We start from the raw sequence: 20,220 nt of genomic DNA, 5'->3' as shown, positions 1-20,220 counted from the left end.
GAAAATACACCATAATTAAATAGTATCCAGATGGTAATGCATACATATTTTTTACAGTCACTTAAATAAGTGCTGGCACTGATTATAAATAACATCTGCTTTCCTAGGCATTAGAACATGAGATTATGACCAACTTCATATACCTGTTTTGTCCCCATGTTCCATTATAACTCAAAAAGCATTAATTGAGCATCATTGGTACTTGTGAAAATTTCAAAAACTCATGGATAAATCACTTCAAAGCATTTCACTTCTACAGCTAAATCCAGTAGGCTCGATCACAAAATAGTGATGCAAAGATTCTGATCTTAATCAAAAATCTGTGCATGTTCAGAATTTTATACTTTTATTATTTTTCATTTGAAATCCCCTTCACATTTCAATAGTAAAAACTCCCTGAAACTGCTTGGAAGTTGTAACTGTTGTATGACTGAATAATATCGGGTTCCAAGGTAATTCCTTAAAGCACAGCGTGCAAGATGCTGAAGAGAACGGGGCTTGTTGGTCATTTGTATAATAGATTCGTAGAAAGCCTCATGTTTCTGGAAGAAAGCAAACATATCTTGTATCATAGCTAATTCTCTGAATCTTGGATGTTCAGTTAATTTGCAGATATTAAAAACAATGTAACCATAAAACAAAAGAGGCCATTTAGCCAATTGTACATGATGGTTTTGGTAATCTGGTGCTTCTATTTTAATTCCATTTGCTGATTTATACCTGCATAAGAACATAAGAAATAGGAGCAAGAGTAGGCCATCTGGTCTGTCTAGCCTGTTCCGCCATTCAGTAAGATCATGGCTGATCTGTCCATGGACTCATCTCCACCTACCTGCCTTTTCCTCATAACCCTATTATGCAAAAATTTATCCAACCTTGTCTTAAATATATTTACTGAGGTAGCCTCCACTACTTCATTGGACAGAGAATTCCACAGATTCACCACTCTTGGGAAAAGCAGTTCCTCCTCATCTCCATCCTAAATCTACTCCCCCAAATCTTGAGGCTATGTCCCGTAGTTCTAGTCTTACCTACCAGTGGAAACAACTTTCCTGCCTTGATCTTATCTATCCCTTTCAATAATTTTAAATGTTTCTATAAAATCCTCCTCTTATTCTTCTGAATTCCAGGGAGTACAGTCCCAGGCGATTCAATCTCTCCTCATAGTCTTAAACCCCTCTTCTCTAGAATCAACCTGGTGAACCTCCTCTACACTGCCTCCAAAGCCAGTATATCCTTCAAGTAAGGAGACCAGAACTGCACTCAGTACTTCAGGTGTGGCCTCACCAGTACCCTGTACAGTTGTAGCATAACCTCCCTGGTCTTAAATTCAATCCCTCTAGCAATGAAGGCCAAAATTCTATTTGCCTTCTTGATGTTCTTATGTTCTTATCTGGAGATCTGTTTGTCTCCATCTCTGGAGATGAACTGTCAACCAACAACTTTTATAAACCTATCGATTCCTACAGTTTGACTATTATACCTCTTCCCACCCTGTCTCCTATAAAAATACTATTCCCTTTCCTCAGGTATTTGTTATATGGTTACATTATGGCTTCTTGAAGCAGCATTCAGTCAAATGCCAATTTGATGTCACCAACTTCTAATCTCTGAAATTCAGAACTAATCCATGTTTGAACAAGGTTATGATTGTCCTAGTGAAACCATATAACCATATAACAATTACAGCAAGGAAACAGGCTATCTCGGCCCTTCTAGTCCGTGCCGATGCTTACACTCACCTAGTCCCACTGACCCGCACTCAGCCCATAACCCTCCATTCCTTTCCTGTCCATATACCTATCCAATTTTACTTTAGATGACAATATCGAACCTGCCTCTACCACTTCTACTGGAAGCTCATTCCACACAGAAACATGGAATGAGCATCAGTGAACATGTTAGGGGAGACTTGATGGCACTGTCAATGACAACTCCAGTCACTTTATTGATGGTAAGAATAGATATTGCTTGCATGTTAATTAACTGGTTGAATTTTTCCTGGTGTTGAGGACAAATAATACCTCATTGTGATTTTCCACATTGTCAAATAGATACCAATATTGTAAATGTTCTAGAGCAGTTCAGTGGAGGAACACCTTTTTCTGTTGTGTGTCCTTTACAAGTGATCCCATAACCTTTGCTGTAGCGTGCTCTCAACTGTTTCACAAATTACATGGAGTGAATTGAATTAGCTTAAACAAGACTTATCAGCTAGTCTAGGTTGAATTGGATCATCCACCCAGCCATTCTGGCTAAATATTATAAAAACTTCATATCAATCTTGAGCACCTGCGTGCTGAGGTCCACCAGCGTTTAACTACAATCGAAGCAAAAATCTTCTCTTATTGACTGTTTAATTGTTTACCCTAATTTAAAAATGGACAGGGCAGGACTGTAGAGATTTGATCAGATCCTCTGGTTGTGGGACCATTTTGCTGGCTATTTCATTTTGTTTTTATGGTTTAGTATGTATTGTTGCTCAGACAGGTTGGCCTCATCTTAAGTATGTCTAGTGCCAATCCTGATATGCCTTACTGCATCTGGATTAAGTTAAGATTGGCCTAATTGCAATGGATAAACCAGTGAGATGGAATACTATTCAGCTGATGCTGATGATCAATGGGTCTTCAAGAATACTCAGATTTGAACTGTTAGATCTGTTTGAAATCTATCCCACTTAACGTGATAGTAGTGCAACATAGAGAGTGGTAGTGGAGGATAGCTTTTCTGAGTGGAGGCCTGTGACTAGTGGTGTGCCACAGGGATCAGTGCTGGGACCATTATTTGTCATCTATATCAATGATCTGGATGATAATGTGGTAAATTGGATCAGCAAATTTGGTGATGATACAAAGATTGGAGGTGTAGTAGACAGTGAGGAAGGTTTTCAAAGCTTGCAGAGGGATCTGGACCAGCTGGAAAAATGGGCTGAAAATGGCAGATGGAGTTTAATACAGACAGGTGTGAGGTATTGCACTTTGGAAGGACAAACCAAGGTAGAACATACAAGGTAAATGGTAGGGCACTGAGGAGTGCAGTAGAACAGAGGAATCTGGGAATACAGATACAAAATTCCCTAAAAGTGGCGTCGCAGGTAGATAGGGATGTGAAGAGAGCTTTTGGTACATTGGCCATTATAAATCAAAGTATTGAGTATAAGAGTTGAAATGTTGTGGTGAGGTTGTATAAGACATTGGTGAGGCCGAATTTGGAGTATTGTGTGCAGTTTTGGTCACTGTATTACCGGAAGGATATTAATAAGGTTGAAAGAGTGCAGAGAAAGTTTACAAGGATGTTGCCGGGACTTGAGAAACTGAGTTACAGAGAAAGGTTGAATAGGTTAGGACTTTATTCCCTGGAGCATAGAAGAATGAGGGGGGATTTGATAGAGGTATATAAAATTATGATGGGTATAGATAGAGTGAATGCAAGCAGGCTTTTTCCACTGAGGCTAGGGGGGAAAAAACCAGAGGACATGGGTTAAGGGCGAAGGGTGGCAAGTTTAAAGGGAACATTGGGGGGGCTGCTTCACACAGAGAGTGGTGGGAGTGTGGAATGAGCTGCCAGATGAAGTGGTAAATGCGGGCTCACTTTTAACATTTAAAAAAAAACTTGGACAGGTACATGGATGGGAGGTGTATGGAGGGATATGGGCCAGGTGCAGGTCAGTGGGACTAGGCAGAAAAATGGTTTGGCACAGCCAAGAAGGGCCAAAAGGCCTGTTTCTGTGCTGTAATGTTCTGTGGTTCTATGGTCCTATAGAATAGTGGAGGGTTTGCCCATGGAATATTTTCTCTTCATTTGTATTATGTTGCGATTGAAGTTTAACCTTTTATAAATTCTTGATTGAACATTTAAACTTAGCTGATTTCCTGATTTTGTGAATGTGCATAAAGACTCAAGATAACACCCAAGATCAGGATAAAATCAGGTTTCTGGAAGTGTGAAGCAACACACTAGCTACTGTGACCATTTCACAAGATCTATTTGAATGCAGTTATCCACAAATGTAGTATGCTGCTTTGATAGACTTATTTAATGTAACTTTTACATACTGCACATGTTGTATGTTAACTGGAATCCCTGATTATCTCTAGGATAAATTCTTTGTAGCAGTTCAACAGTTACACTTAGCAATTAGATTTCAATTTATTAAATTATGTTTCTTTTATCACCCTTTACTTTATAGAGATTACATAGTGTTCCCTTCCACATACCTGCCACACTTCTGGGGGAACTGCTTCTATCCAAGAGTCACAAAATGGAATGTGCTCATAAGTATTTAACACAACTTCCATTGTCTGTGGAGACATTGCACATTGTTTGAGCATCTGAAAAAGAAACAAAATTACATATGTCCCAATTTTCAAGCATGAATAATGAGGTACATTGGATAATGCACATAATTTCTAGAGTTGTAAATGTTAGGTCAAACATTTAATGTGGACATGAACCAACGTTACCTCTCAGCTGCGTGGGTGTGTGACCTTGTAATAACTGAAATGCTCCCGTGCATGTAGCTTTTGTTGCCCCCTCCCAGCAAAAACTACACCATGAAGACAAAAGAACACTCCAAACAACTCCGCAAAAAGGTTATCGAAAAGCACAAGTCAAGAGATGGATACAAGAAAATTTCCAAATCACTGAATATCCCTTGGAGTTCCGTTAAGTCAATCATCAAGAAATGGAAAGAATATGACCCAGCTGTAAATCTGTCTAAAGTAGGCCGTCCTCAAAACCTTCCTTTTTTTTGTTACTTTTGCAAATGTGTCAATTGTTTTGACTGCCTGACATCATTTACTTGTATTGTGAGTTGTGGTTTGTGTTTGCTTGATGTGAAAAATTCTATATTCTGACTTTTTGGTATGTAATTTTAAAAAACAATCTAATAAGATTTTTTAATTAAAAATTGTCACAAGGCAAAAATTCATTTCTACAAAATTGTTTGCATGACTAGATATTTTATTAAAATTATAATTTTTTGACTTGTTAAATTTTTCAAATAATTGTTTGTATTCTCAAATAATAATAATTTTTAGTATCCCAAGTATGTCAAACAGAAAAGCAGAAGCATTAAATGCTTTGAAGAACAAAGCTTGTAAAAAATTTAAGGTAGAATGTCTTTTGCCATTCTGATACTGAACTACTGATTTCACATCAAAAACAAAAAAATAAAACTTGGTGATATATTTACATATCAAGATACTGGCAAAATTGTATGCACCATTTGTGCAGAAGCAAAAGCGGGGGCACGAGTTCAGTAGTGGAAAAAATGGAAGTTAGATTACTTAAAATGACATCTTAAGGTGAGAATTATGCTTTGAGAGGCTGGTCAAGGACTACATCTGCAACATGCTACCACCCACACTGGACCCCTACAATTCACCTACCGACACAACTGATCGACAGACGACGCAATAGAAACTGCTCTACACACTGTCCTTACACATCTGGAGAAGAGGGATGCTTATGTGAGAATGCTGTTCTTGGACTACAGTTCAGCATTCAACACCATAATTCCTTCCAGGCTCGCCAAGAAGCTCAGAGACCTCGGCCTTCACACTGTCCTGTGTAGCTGAATCCTGGACTTCTTGTCAGATCGCCAATAGGTGGTATAAGTGGGCTCCCACATCTCTGCCCCTCTGACCCTGAACACAGGAGCCCCCTCAGGGCTGTGTACTAAGGCCCCTCCTTTACTCTATGTATACTCATGACAGTGTCAAAACCGACAGCTCAAATCTGCTAATTAAATTTGCTGACGACACTACACTGATTGGCTTAATCTCAAATAATAACGAAGGAGCCTATAGAGAGGAAGTCATCACCCTGACACAGTGGTGTCATGAAAACAACCTCTCCCTTAACATTGCAAAAACAAAGGAGCTGGTTGTGGACTACAGGAGGAATGGAGACAGATTAACCCCTATAGATCAATGGATTTGGGGTTGAGAGGGTGAACAGCTTTAAGTTCCTTGGCATAAACATCACCAAGGATCTCACATGGTCTGTACATACCAGCAGTGCAGTGAAAAAGGCACAACAGCGCCTCTTTTACCTCAGACAGTTGAAATAGTTTAGTATGGCTTCCCAAATTCTAAGAACTTTCTATAGGGGCACAAATGAGAACATCCTGACTGGCTGCATCACTGCCTGGTATGGGAACTGTACTTCCCTCAATTGCAGGACTCTGCAGAGAGTGGTGCAGACAGCCCAGCACATCTGTAGGTGTGAACTTCCCATGATTCAGGACATTTACAAAGACAAGTGTGTAAAAAGGGCCCAAAGAATCATTGGAGACCTGAGACACCACAACCACAAACTATCATCCTGGAAATGGTACTGCAGCTAAGAGCCAGGATCAACAGGCTCTGGGATAGCTTCTTCCACCAGGTCATCAGAATGATAAATTTATGCTGATGCAACTGTATTACTATCTTAAATTGACTACCCTGTTGTACATACTACTTATTATAAATTACTATAATTACACATTCCACATTTGAACAGAGATGTAATGTAAAAATTTTTACTCATGTATATGAAGGATGCAAGTAATAAAGTCAATTCAATTCAGATTCAGTTATCAAAGTACACAACCAGAAGAAATGTGGAAGTTTTCCTTCAGAAAAGATGTTTGAATACAGTTGAAACACTGCAGTATGCAAACGCAAAAGTTAACACTGTAGTCACAGTATATTGATGATACCAGTTATTAGAGTGACTAAGTGAAAGATCTGCTTGCATCTGTTAGTTTTAATGTCAATACTGCGCCTATTATTCAATTAACTCAATGTGCGTGTAATCACTTAGATAATCGATTTCCTGACAATGAGTTAAGAGCATGGCAAGCTTTTGACCCTGTTGCTATTGAAAACACAAGCAATTTTGAATTTGGAAAAGAGAATGCTGTATAACTGACAAAAAAATACTCAGCTACTATTACAAACTACAATGAAAGCGTTGCCTCAAAAATATCGGAGCAATACTGCGATTTCAATTTTGTCAGTTCTGAGAAAATTAAGTCTAGTTCAATTAAGGTGTTCACTGATATGTTGAACTACATGCTTTGAAATGAAGAATTTGAAGAACTGTCAATTCTTATTGACACTGTTGGAACATTTCAAGCTTCTTGTGCTGACTGTGAACATGGTTTCAGAAAAAGTTTACAAAATCTGAAAAGATTTCCTTTGTTGTACTGTTTTTAATTATACTCTTCCATTAATAAATAAAAAGTATGCATTTTTCAATTTTTGTTCTAATTATTCAAAGTATCCATATTACAAAAAAAGTTAAAAGTTTTCAGGCCACATAAAAATTTCCTGCTCAGAGCAATGGTTGATCCGCACAGCTGTGGAAAAAAAAAGTAGAAGGAACATTATCAGCAGCTCTTCAAGTTATTCGTTGTACACTACAATGGGTGGTCTAAAGAAAAAGATTCTCTAAAGACTAAATTTATCCAATGTATAGACAAAACACAACAATCGTGGAATACACAGATTGGTTCTCTGATTTGCTTGGAAATAAATGAACTCAGTCAGGGTGCAATCAGACTGCAAAATTCCATTTGATTATTTAGACAGAGCAAAATCAGCATGTGTTCTTTCCAACACGAACTTGGCTGGAAGATTGTATATAATTTATATCTTGGCAGGTTCAGATATTGCTAATAACTACTTTGAGAGGACAGTAGTAATGGTGTATATGTCACTATAGCTAGCAAATGCACCTTCGGAAGAAAAAACAAAGAAAATCTGCACCAGAGTGCATAACAAATACATTATTAATAAAGCACCAGCCATACATACTAGGTAATTATAATTTAACTTGCTTAGCAAAAAAAGCTTGGTATCAGGTGTAATGCCAGCTTCATATTACTGTCTGATCATTTGGAGACTACAAGTTAATGAGTGTACAATTAGTTTTGCACCCAATTTTTCCAATTTGCTGGCAGCTGGATTATATTGCGCTTCCTTTCCATGTTTGTTAGTTCTCATTAGTTATTACCCCATGACCCATTTTCTTAATCGCACATTGGCATCTATGTCAAATAATAATAGAAAGTCTGGATACCTTGGGATCAATTGGAGCTGCTCCACGGTTCAGTAGTGACACGACAATTTGCTCTGGATGATGTTCCAGGTGGTCTTCAACAGCCAGTAAAATACAATCCATTGGTGTGTAGCCAGCACAATTCTTAGCATTCACAGTAGCACCATGCATTAACAACAAATCCACAATGCCAGGGTGAGCATTCCCACAGGCATTGTGGAGTGGGGTATGCTTTTTTTTCCCAGCAGTTTTCACATCAGCTCCACTATTGATCAGCATTTTACAGACTTTGTAATATCTACCAAAAGCCTCGTGTTTCTCCACAGAAGAACAAGCAGCATTGAGTGCAGTTTCTCCTTCACGATTCTTCTTGTGACTGTAAGCACAGTAGCTCAGGTAAAGGTCTACATGTTCATCCAAACCATGCTTTGCAGCAACATGAAGTGGAGTAATCTGTCTCTCTTGAGTCTGCATATTAACTCTAGCATTATGCTCCAGCAAGAGTTTAGCACATCTGAAATAGCCATTAGAAGTAAAAATAACATAAGCGTTATCCTAAATATTTTAAATATTTCCTCAGCATCTGCCAACTGCCAATGGTTGATATTTTTGTTAGTTCAGTCAGCTGAGATGAACTGCAAGGATGCAGCAAGCTAATGTAATTTGTACAATAAGTCTCCCAATTAGACTATTCGCTGTTGGTACAAAATGCCATTTTATACAAATAACAACACAAAATGCTGGAGGAACTCAGTAGGTCAGGCAGCATCTATGGAATGAATAAACAGTTGATGTTTCAGGCTGAGACCCTTCTTCAGGACTGGATTGGGTAAGATGGCAGAATAAAAAGATAGGGGGAGGAGAAGAAGGATAGCTAGAAGGTGATAGGTATAGCCAGGTGTGTGAGAAAGATAAAGGGCTGGAGCAGAAGGAATCTGATAGGAGAGGAGTGTGGACCATAGGAGAAAGGGAAGAGGGGGGGTTCACCGGGGGAGGTGATAGGTAGGTGAGAAGAGATAAGAGGCTGGGGTTGGGAATAGAAGAGGGGAAGAAAAGGGATTTTTTTTTTACCAGAAGGAGAAATTGAAATTCATGCCAGCAGGTTGGAGTATAAAGTGTTGTTCCTTTATCTTGAGAGTGGCCACATCGTATCACAAGAGGAGGCCATGAACTGACATGTTGGAGTGGGAATGGGAGTAGGAATTAAAATAGTTGGCCATCGGAAAATTCCACTTTTGGTGGATGGAGTGGAGGTGCTCAACAAAACAGTCCCCCTGTTCTCATCAATGTAGAGGCCACATTGGGAGGACCAGATACAATAGACGACCACAACAAGTTCACAGGTGAAGTGTTGTGTCACCTGGAAGGACTTTTGGGACCCTGAATGGAGGTGATGGAGAAGGTGAATGGGCAGGTGTAGCACTTAGGCCACTTGCAAGGATAAGTGCCGGAAGGGAGATTAGTGGGGAGGGATGAATAGACAAGGGAATCACAGAGGGAGCAATCCCTGGGAAAAAGCAGAGAGTTTAGAGGGGGAGGGGGGAAGTAAGGATGTGCTTGGTGGTGGGATCCCTTTGGAGATGGTGGAAGTTGCGGAGAATGATGTGTTGGATGCGGAGGCTCATAGGGTAGGGAGGTAGGTTAGGACAAGAGGAACTCTATCCCTGTTAAGGCTGCAGCAAAATGGGGTGAGCACAGATGTCCTGGAAAGGAAAGCTTTTGAAGAAGGAGGACATCAAACAAGATTAAGTATTTGTTGTGTACATAACAAATAAAGTCAAATAAATAAATCCAAATAAATACAGTCCAACTGGTCATGCTGACCTCAGGATCCTCCCTGTTGGTCCTAGTTGTCCACATTTAGCCCACAACTCTTCAAGATCTTCCCCTATACTTATCTATTCAAATACTTGTTAAATGTTGCAAATGTACTTGCGTTGAAGCTCATTCCAAGAACTTCTGACACAGAGGGTAGTGAGTAATCTCTTACATGTCTACCCTCGTATTTTGGATGTATACCCAACCCTGGGGAAAAGACTATGACCTTATCCATACTCATGATTTTTTAAATAAATTTCTATGAGGTCACCTCTCATTCTCCCAACACTCCAAGGAATAAAGATCTCTATCTCTATCACTCAGGCTCTCTAGTCCAGGCAGAACCTACCCTCCTCAGCTTGACAATGCCTTTCCTATAGCACTTTCAACTTTCAGCTCCCTTCCATTCACTGTATATTCCTTCTCTGGTGAATGTTCAAAATGCATCACCTCACACTTTGCTAAGTTAAAATCCATTTGCCATTCCCCAACCCATCTCCCTAATTAATCAAGATCCCTTTGTAATTCATTGTAACCTACCACTAATGACAAACTCCCCAATTTTATACCATCAAGGTTGCTAATCGTGTCATTTAAATTCACATCCAAATCATTTGCATAAATAATAAACAACAGATGTCCCAGCACTGACCTCACACTTAATCTATTCCTTTAGTTAACTCTTGAAAAAAAAACAACTTTAAAATATTCATCAAACATGATTTCCCACACACAAATCCATGCTGACTATTCTTGATCAGGCCTTGACTATCCAAAGTAATGGTAGATCTTACCCTTCAATAATGTCATTACAACTGAAATCAGACTTACCAGCCTGTAGTTCCCTGGCCTGTCCTTGCTAACCTTCTTGAACAATTAACAACATTATATATCACAGAGCAGTACAGCACAGAAATAGGCCATCTGGTCCATAGGCACATGTTCCAAGATAACACATTACCCTAATTTCTTTGACATCCATAAGTAGCAGTTAGAACAATGCTATTACAGCTCTGGGTAGACTTCGGAGCTCATTTCCAGCATTTTCTGTAAGAAAGTTTATACGTTCTTCCTGTATGCACCTGGGTTTCATCCAGGTGCTCCAGTTTCCTCCCACAGTCCAAAGATGTACTGTTTAGAAGATTAATATAGGTCATTGTAAATTGTCCTGGGCTAGGGTTAATTAGATGGGTTGCTGGACAGTGCACCTCATTGGGCCAGAAGGGCCTGTTCCAAGCTGCATCTCCGAAGTAAATAAATAATATTAAATGGACATTAAAAATCTTGGCCATGTCCACACATAGCTGGCCTTGATGATCTTTTAAAGAACCTAGTCTCTCCCTAGTCACCATTTTGCTGTTAGTATTACTGCAGAACCTCAAGATCATCTTTCACCATGTCTACCAAATCCATCTCATATCCCCTCTTTTCCCCTCCTGATTTCCTTCTTAGCCTGCCTTTAAACTTTTTATATTCTTTCAGGGTCTTCATTCGTACCCAGCTGCCTTCTTTGTCTTAATCGGAGTTTCAATATCTCTCACTGTCCAGGCTTCCCCAAATTTGATATGTCTATCCTTCACCCAAACAAAAACATGGTGCCCCTGGACTCTTGATATGACCCTTTTAAAAAAGTCTCCCACTTGCCAACTGTCTTTTACCTTTAAGTAGGTTCATCCAGCTGACCCCAGCTAGATCCTGCCTAATGCCCTCAAATTTGGCCCTGCTCTAGTTCAGGTCTTTAGCCTATGGACCTGTTCTATATTTTTCCATATCAATTTAGAAATTAATACAATTGTGATAACTGAATCCAAAGCACTCACCAACTGCCACTTCAGTTACTTTGCCTACTTTGTTCCCAAAACGAAGGTACAATAATTACCCTTCCCTGATTCGTTTCCTTTATCTTTTACATGAGGAAACTGTCTTGAATGCACTGCACAAATTCCACTTCATCCAGGCCCTTAGCACTCCAGGTGGCCCAGTCAATATTGGGATAATTGAAATCTTCCACTAACACTACCCTACTATTCTCACAACTACTTGTAATTTCTTGACACATCTGTTCCTCAAGCTCCTGGTAACTACTGTGGGGAGGGGGTGGGTTTAAGGTTTATAGCTACAGGCAAAACAACAAATTTCCCGTCATATTAGTCAGTGATAATTAACCTTATTATGATTCTAAGGTGAGTCAGACTGCCTATTATGAGCCCAGGATTATATAATATAATATCGATTATAGTATCGATTAGGCATCATTACTGTTTTTCCACTTGAGTTAATGTTACCATCCATTGTCTCATTTAAATTTAGATTTAGCTGACTAAATGCTAATTTTATCTTGGCTCAGCTTCAACTCCATTACACCTTCAGTGCAAGATTCACTTCAGAACTACCGCATCTAATAGTTCCACCTAGTGAAAATCATGTCATTGGATGAGATGTTTATATCAAGGCTGACAATGAAAAGATGAGAACTTTATTTTAGTGAACCCAACATGACCAAAGTAGGTTCAGTGATTCTTCTCATTTGCAAGCTCCCCTCTATGTGAACTGGGTGATAAATTTGAAAATGAAAAAAAACACTGCCAATGCCAGAAATCAGATAAAAGCAGAAACTGCTGCAAGTTCCCAGAAGGCCAGGCAGCATGCATGGAAAACTACCACCTGTCTAGATACAAGCTCAAAATTGGACCTTATAGAAGGTCAGTGATGTTTTTGATTGGGAGTGGGATGGAGAATTGAGGTGACAGGGCCATTCTTGCAGGGTAAATGCAGGTACTACACAAAGCAATCAGCCAATATGCATTTGCTTTCTCTAAGGCAGAGGAGGCCACATTGCAAGTACTGAGTGCAATATATTAGATTGGAAGAGTAGCAAGTGAACTTGATTTCACCTGGATGTACTGTTTGGGTCCCTGGAAGGTACAAGGCAAAATAGTATGTGTTTGTAAGGGATGACATATTTATGGCTGGTTTATTTGACTTTTGAGGAATTGGGCGATATTTCAAATGCATCTTACTAGCTGTGAAGATACCCTTACAATTAATTTTATTAATTTATTTCTTTAGCAATACAGCATGGTAACAGACCTTTTCCAGCCAAGTGAGCCCATGCCATCCAATTACACCCATGTGAACAATTAACTCATACATCTTTGGAATGTGGGAGGAAAGCAGAGCACGTGGAGAAAACCTATTCAGTCTCAGGGAGAACATTAAAACTCCTTCCAGATAGCAACAGAATTGAACCTAGGTCACTAGTGCTGTAATAGCATTACACTAACCACCATACTACTGTGCTGCCCGATGCAAGGAAATATGCCAGAAAGTAGTTTTTCCTCTTAGAACATAGAATAGTACAGCACAGTACAGGCCCTTCGGCCCACAATGTTGTGCCGACACTTAAACCCTGCCTCCCATATAACCCCCCACCTTCAATTCCTCCATATACCTGTCCAGTAGTCTCTTAAATTTCACTAGTGTATCTGCCTCCACCACTGACTCAGGCAGTGCATTCCACGCACCAACCACTCTCTGAGTGAAAAACCTTCCTCTAATATCCCCCTTGAACTTCCCTCCCCTTACCTTAAAGCCATGTCTTCTTGTACTGAACAGTGGTGCCCTGGGGAAGAGGCGCTGACTATCCACTCTGTCTATTCCTCTTAATATCTTAAATACCACTATCATGTCTCCTCTCATCCTCCTTCTCTCCAAAGAGTAAAGCCCTAGCTCTCTTAATCTCTGATCATAATCCATACTCTCTAAACCAGGCAGCATCCTGGTAAATCTCCTCTGTACTCTTTCCAATGCTTCCATATCCTTCCTATAGTGAGGCGACCAGAACTGGACACAGTATTCCAAGTGTGGCCTAACTAGAATTTTACAGAGCTGCATCATTACATCGCGTTTCTTAAACTCTATCCCTTGACTTATGAAAGCTAACACCCCATAAGCTTTCTTAACTACCCTATCTACCTGTGAGGCAACTTTCAGGGATCTGTGGACATGTACCCCCAGATCCCTCTGCACCTTCACACTACCAAGTATCCTGTCATTTACTTTGTACTCTGCCTTGGAGTTAGGCTTTCAAAGTGTACCACCTCACACTTCTCCGGGTTGAACTTCATCTGCCACTGCTCAGCCCACTTCTGCATCCTATCAATGTCTCTCTGCAATTTTTGACAATCCTCAACAATATCCACAACACCACCAACCTTTGTATCATCTGCAAACTTGCCAACCCACCATTCTACCCCCACATCCAGGTTGTTAATAAAAATCACAAAAAGTAGAGGTCCCAGAACCGATCCTTGTGGGACTCCGCTAGTCACAACCCTCCAATCTGAATGTACTCCCTCCACCATGACCCTCTGCTTTCTGCAGGCAAGCCAATTCTGAATCCACCTGGCCAAACTTCCCTGGATCCCATGTCTTCTGACTTTCTGAATAAGTCTTCCTAGGTAGTTTTGGATGTACATGAGTAAAGCACTTCAATTGTGAGAACAGAGTGGATATGTTGCTTTGTTTTCTGGAGCAGAGGAAGCTGAAGGATGACCTGATTATAGCATACAAAATTATGAGGGCAATGAACAGAGCAGATATTAAGATATTTCTCCCCCACGCTGGGGGTGTCTAAGAGCATTAATTTAAGATGACAGGTAGGTTTAGAGAGGATCTAAGGGAATGACTTCACACAGAGTGGTTGGAATCTGAGGTGGTGGTAGAGGCAGGTGTTCTCATCTCATTTAAAAAGCATCTAGACAAACACTTGGATCAAAAAGGCCTTTTATGTAATACAGAGTGTTGGCCAGAAAGAACGAAAATCAGTGAACAGAAATGAATGCGGCTATTTGTGAGACTTTCTTTGCAGTCGCCATTTTGTGAACTGCTTGATGAACTGATTCTTACTCTGGGATAGCTTAATCAGAGCAAATGAATGTGGCCACAAGGAGTTTCAACCAATGATCTGCTAAACCTGAGACCATTCTCAGACAAGTGGCTATTTCTTGTGTAAAGTGGCAGGCTTGCAGAAGGAGCAACCTGTGATCTTGTTAGGCTCAGTACCTGGATCACCTGGTTTGAACCAGTCAGAGTTGAAAAGAACAAAAGGCATGAGGCTGAGGGCAAAGGCCATAGAACAATACTGGTTGTAGTCCTGGACCAAAGTCAATGAAGTGGTGACCCAGGTCGGTCAGGTGACCTTGAGCCAACAAGATTGAAGTGCAGCATTTGTACTGCTGAGGAAAGAATATAAAAATGAGAAGCTTTGAATGCAAATTAATGACAACTCTTCAGAGACGAACCATCGCAGATGTGGAGGACCTTTACATTGGATACTAGGATTGGGACCACGAGGAACACATGGCCAGTGTAGATTCCTTTTCCAGGTATTACCTTTTCCATTCTTTGACTGTTCATGAAAACTTAGGTGTGCACACAGGTAAATTCACATGCTTGTGAACAGAGTTCAGATTAGCAAAATTATCTCCTCCACAATCACTGTCAGCACAGGAGCACCACAGGATACGTACTTGGTCCCCTGCTCTATTCACTTCACACCTGCGACTGTGTGGCCAAGTACAGTCGAACACCATATACAAGTTTGCTGATGACACCACTGTTGTGGGCTGTATCAAAGGTGGTGATGAATCAGCATACAGGAGGGAGATTGAAATCTTGTCTGAGTGGTGTAATAACAACAACCTCTCACTCAATGTCAATAAGAGCAAGGAATTGATACTAGACTTCAGGAGAGGGAAACCAGAGGTTCATGAGCCAGTAATCACCCAGTAACATTAAATTTCTGGGTGTCACTATCTCAGAGGACCTGTCCTGGACCCATCATATAAATGTTATTGCAAAGAAAGCACAACAACACCTCTATTTCCCCAGGAGTCTGCGGAGATTCAGCATGTCATCAAAAATGTTGTTAAACTTCTATAGATGTGTGGTAGACAGTGTGCAGACTGGCTGCATTACGGCCTGGTATGGGAACACTAATGCTTTGGAGTGGAAGATCTGACAAAAAGTAATTAATTCAGCCCAGTACATCATGGGTAAAACCTTCCCAACCATTGAGCACATCTACATGAAACATTGCCATAGAAAAGCAGCATCCATCATCAGAGTTCCCCACCACAAAAGTCATGCTCTTTTCTCGCTGTTGCCATCAGGTGGAAAGTACAAGATCCTCCGGACCACCAGATTCAGGAGCAGTTACCACCCCTCAACCATCAGGCTCTTGAACAAAAGAGGATAGCTACACTTATCTAAGGATTCTTTAATCTTGTTATTTCATGTTTGTTGTTTATTGCTATTCATTTATTATCTGCATTTGCACAGTTTACAGTTCCTGATGTTTACAGTTTACAGATCCTGTTTCTAGTTGCTGTTCTATCGATTTGCTAAGTATGCCCGCAGAAAAAGAATCTCAGGGTTCTATGTGGTGATATGTATGCACTCTGATAATAAATTTTACTTTGAACTTTTGAGCCAATTAAGGTACTTGTCAGTAAATGCAAATTCTCTCTGTGCCTAACTAATCATTATTACTAAGGGGTAATCCTTGTTACAGAATTGGCATGCCTATAATTTTTTTGTAGATGGCTCCTCACCTATACAGTATGGTGAGAGAGCCAACTATAGCTGGATGGTTTGACATGCATGGACAAAACCTGGGGTGTTCCAGAGGGTACAAATGTACAGGCCATATAAAATTCTAAAGGTGACATCAAGTTTCCTAAAGGGAATAATAGTCAGACTTTAGGCCCAATTGCCTAGTAGCCCTTGGATAATGATGGCCATGAAAAGGTTACAGTTCTGTGGGATCAGAACTGGGGCAATGATTCACACAAGTTATCTCTTTAGGGGCAATTACAGTCAAGTATTTTCCAAAGGATGCTTTGGTGATTATTAACTGTACACAGGAGTACATTGTATGGTGGGTGGGGAAGGGAGAGAGAAGTTGAGTTAAAAGGGTTCACAATGTGGGCGAGTATCATGAGAAGACTTGGAGATCCTTAAGTAAACAACCAACATATGCTATTGCTATGAATGGTACTGGGAAAGGAATAGATTTATCAAGATGCCATCAAACAGGAGACCACTAGGCTTGCCCAGAGGCAATGACAAGACAGAAAATTATAAATTGTGGTTACAGTACATATGAAAACTGTTTATTATCTGTTTTGCCTGTGAAGAATCATTCTGTCTTGCAATATGCATTGGTGGGACATATTATATAGTAACAGCAGGCATGAATTATACCAAGGGATGGAAAGTGCCCTTTAGAAAGTCACAGTGTCGCAATTGGGAATGTGATTTTAGATCTGGTTATTGGAGGACAACTTTTGCTTCATCCTGCAATAAATGCAGTAATGAAGGAGAACCTGACAATCCAATACACTGACTTGGAACAATACTGTGGGACTATGTTGTTTCCAAGTTACAGATAGATAATTCATCATTGGACTAAACACACTGAAGTAATTAAAACACATGCTGGTAAGGCAAATGAAGTATTGAGTGATTCATATTTTTGAAGTTTTGGAATTGGGGATCAAATGTTCAAGTACATCCGTGGGTGAGAATAGTATTGCATGCTGCTGTAATCCTAATCTTATGCATGCTGATAATTGTATTGCTGAATGTATATCCACTCAGAAGGTGGAAGGCTGACATAATGGAAAAAAAAGAGGATGACATTCTTATAAACTGAAGAGACGAGTGTCGATATAAAAGTATCTGAATTCAGTAAGCAAATGTTACCTTCATCTTTATAATATGCAAGTTTAGCATATCTACTGGGGTCCATGACAGTCCTATGGGCAGTCAACAGAATGAGGGGAGGATAATGATCCTAAGATAAATATCCTTGGATCAAGAGGAGGGAGATATTGGCCAGAAAGAATGACAAATAGTGAACAGAAATGGATGTGGCCATTTTGTGTGACTGCCCTCACAGTCGCCATTTTGTGAACTGCTTGATGAACTGATTCTTACCCTGGGATAGCTTAATCAGAGTAAATGAATGTGGCCACAAGGAGTTTCAACCAATGATCTGCTAAACCTGAGACCATTCTCAGACAAGTGGCTATTTCTTGTGTAAAGTGGCAGGCTTGCAGGAGGAGCAACCTGTGATCTTGTTAGGCTCAGTACCTGGATCACCTGGTTTGAACCAGTCAGAGTTGAAAAGAACAAAAGGCATGAGGCTGAGGGCAAAGGCCATAGAACAATACTGGTTGTAGCTGAAGACCGTGGAGGACCTCCATGTCTGACACATGGAGATTAGATTGGGAGCACAAGGAACATCTGGCCAATGTGGACTCCTTTTCTATTCCTTGACTGTTCATGGAGGGTCAGGGAAACCTAGTAGGTGTACACACAGGTAAATTCACATACTTGTGAACTGAGCTAATAAAGGTACTTGTCAGTAAATATAAATTGTCCTTATGTGACACAGTAGACAAAAAAGTTCTTCGCTGCAATTTATGACACTAAATAATTACAAGCAGCACAGGTGACTTGTCCAACAGTGGCCCCTCTCTCATCCTTTCCTGCCTGAAACTCAAGCTGCTCTGGTTAAAAGCATACAACGTGGCTCATAATAATAGTGTGCCCCTCTGGTAATAATAACGAACCTTTTATGTTACATTATTTTAATAACATAAACAAGGACTTTTCTGTATATCAAGGTGCAAATATAAATATTGTAATTGAAAGAGTAATATTTTGTCAACCATTTGTCTTATCAATAATGAACTAAATTTGTGCAAAGCGCATAATGCTATCTATTTCCCAAAATTCTTCACTTGCAAGTTTATGCACTCACTGAAAGAACAATTATTCTGCTTGGAATAAATTGAACATAACTGCACGTAACTAAGAAACTACGGTAACTTACAAAATGGTCTGGGGGCTGGTGCATAGATGCAAGGGAGCATACCCTTCTTCAGAGATTGCATTGGGATCAGCTCCAATTTTCAGCAGAAGCTTGGCACATTCAGTGTGTCCATTGGCACAGGCAGCATGCAGAGCAGTTGCTCCCTCAGACAAGGCATTAACATCAGCACCATGTCCCAGCAAGTGCTTTACACATTCAGTATGTCCTCGCTGCGCAGTGATATAGAGTGCTGCTGTTTGTTTCTGTTTGGAGGTAAGTGACCAGAGACCTGAAGTACAAAAATAGATCACACAATTATTGCAATGCTTTACACAGTCTGAGAAGACCTCAAACTACCATACAATACGGAAAATCTTTTAAATTTTCACTGCACATGTGTCATTATCCATGATTTGAACAGCACAAATCTACAAAGATTCACTTTGCAAAAATATTTCATTGATAATGGTAGAATTGTGACTAAACTTGTCAAAATTTATCAATAGAGTGAATACAGGGATGCAAATTTGAAGTACTACTTATTAATGCCCCAGACAGATTGTAAGCATAATGTAAATTATATGGATAACCAATTAACTGTTTTTATGATCTGGGATAGTTTCAGGCAGACAGTCCAATTCCTGCACCCCACAACACTTTCTCTTTTTTTTAATTATAAAGGACAGATGGAGTGCTAAATTATTAAGAATAACCTTTTGAAAATATGGATTTTTTTGAAAACACGAAGCAAAGTAAAAGCGCATGAATAATATCCAATAACAGAGAAAATCTGTTAAAAGGGTGCTGAATTATCCAAGTATTGCTGTGCTTAAAATTATTTTAGATAAAAAGGTTTCCACAAATAAAGAGGAATCTAGAATTAAAATGGGCTTGGTGGAATTTCAGATCAAAGCAGTATTAGAATCCGCTGCAATTAAGTAATTGGTGGCTTGAATATTTCTGACATTTTAAAAGCTTTCAATGTCTACAGTTCCACAGTTAATCATGCATTTTGTTAATGGTGAAAAGATAATTCCTATGAGCAAAGTAGATCCAGAAGTCCTTTAAAGATCTATAGGTGGGGGGAAGATATACAGTACCTGTTTGAAAATTGTAAGCTTCCCTGTTCAGTATTAAAACTTATTTAAAACCAGTTTTAAAACTGATTCTTCACATTCAAAAACATGAATTAATTATTAGGAATATAAAAGTTAATTCAATCAGATACATATTTCCTCTGGGTGTCAGTCTTGGAGGGTAATCTGGAAGAAATCTTTGCAATAAAAATGAGAAATCAGCCACTGTTCCTCAAAAAGTCTGTATTTGCTCAAGGTCAATCAAAATTTACAGTTCCAGTCAATGGATTATTTTTATTAAGTAACATTACCAAGGAACATGGATCAAAGGTTGAATAGAGATGGAGATAAGTTGTGATCTAATTTGATGATTGAGGGGCTTATAGAGCAAAC

At 39.6% G+C, this 20,220-nt stretch overlaps 1 protein-coding gene across 1 annotated transcript in view; it reads right to left on the bottom strand.

Annotated features, from left to right (window-relative positions):
* Nucleotides 1-325: 325 nt before the first annotated feature.
* asb16 (ankyrin repeat and SOCS box containing 16) overlaps nucleotides 326-20,220 on the bottom strand; it is a 29,776-nt gene continuing 9,881 nt past the window's right edge. Inside the window, exons 2-5 of the mRNA XM_073071684.1 lie at nucleotides 18,773-19,040; nucleotides 8,074-8,566; nucleotides 4,221-4,334; nucleotides 326-542 (exon numbers count right to left, since the gene is read on the bottom strand). Of these exons, the coding sequence (XP_072927785.1) occupies nucleotides 357-542; nucleotides 4,221-4,334; nucleotides 8,074-8,566; nucleotides 18,773-19,040 (1,061 nt within the window). The 3' untranslated portion in view covers nucleotides 326-356. The remainder of the gene's footprint in view (nucleotides 543-4,220; nucleotides 4,335-8,073; nucleotides 8,567-18,772; nucleotides 19,041-20,220) is intronic.

This window comes from Hemitrygon akajei, chromosome 18 (assembly GCF_048418815.1).
Source record: "Hemitrygon akajei chromosome 18, sHemAka1.3, whole genome shotgun sequence".
In the NCBI taxonomy this organism is placed as follows: domain Eukaryota; kingdom Metazoa; phylum Chordata; class Chondrichthyes; order Myliobatiformes; family Dasyatidae; genus Hemitrygon; species Hemitrygon akajei.
This window is presented reverse-complemented; position numbering and strand designations above follow the sequence as displayed.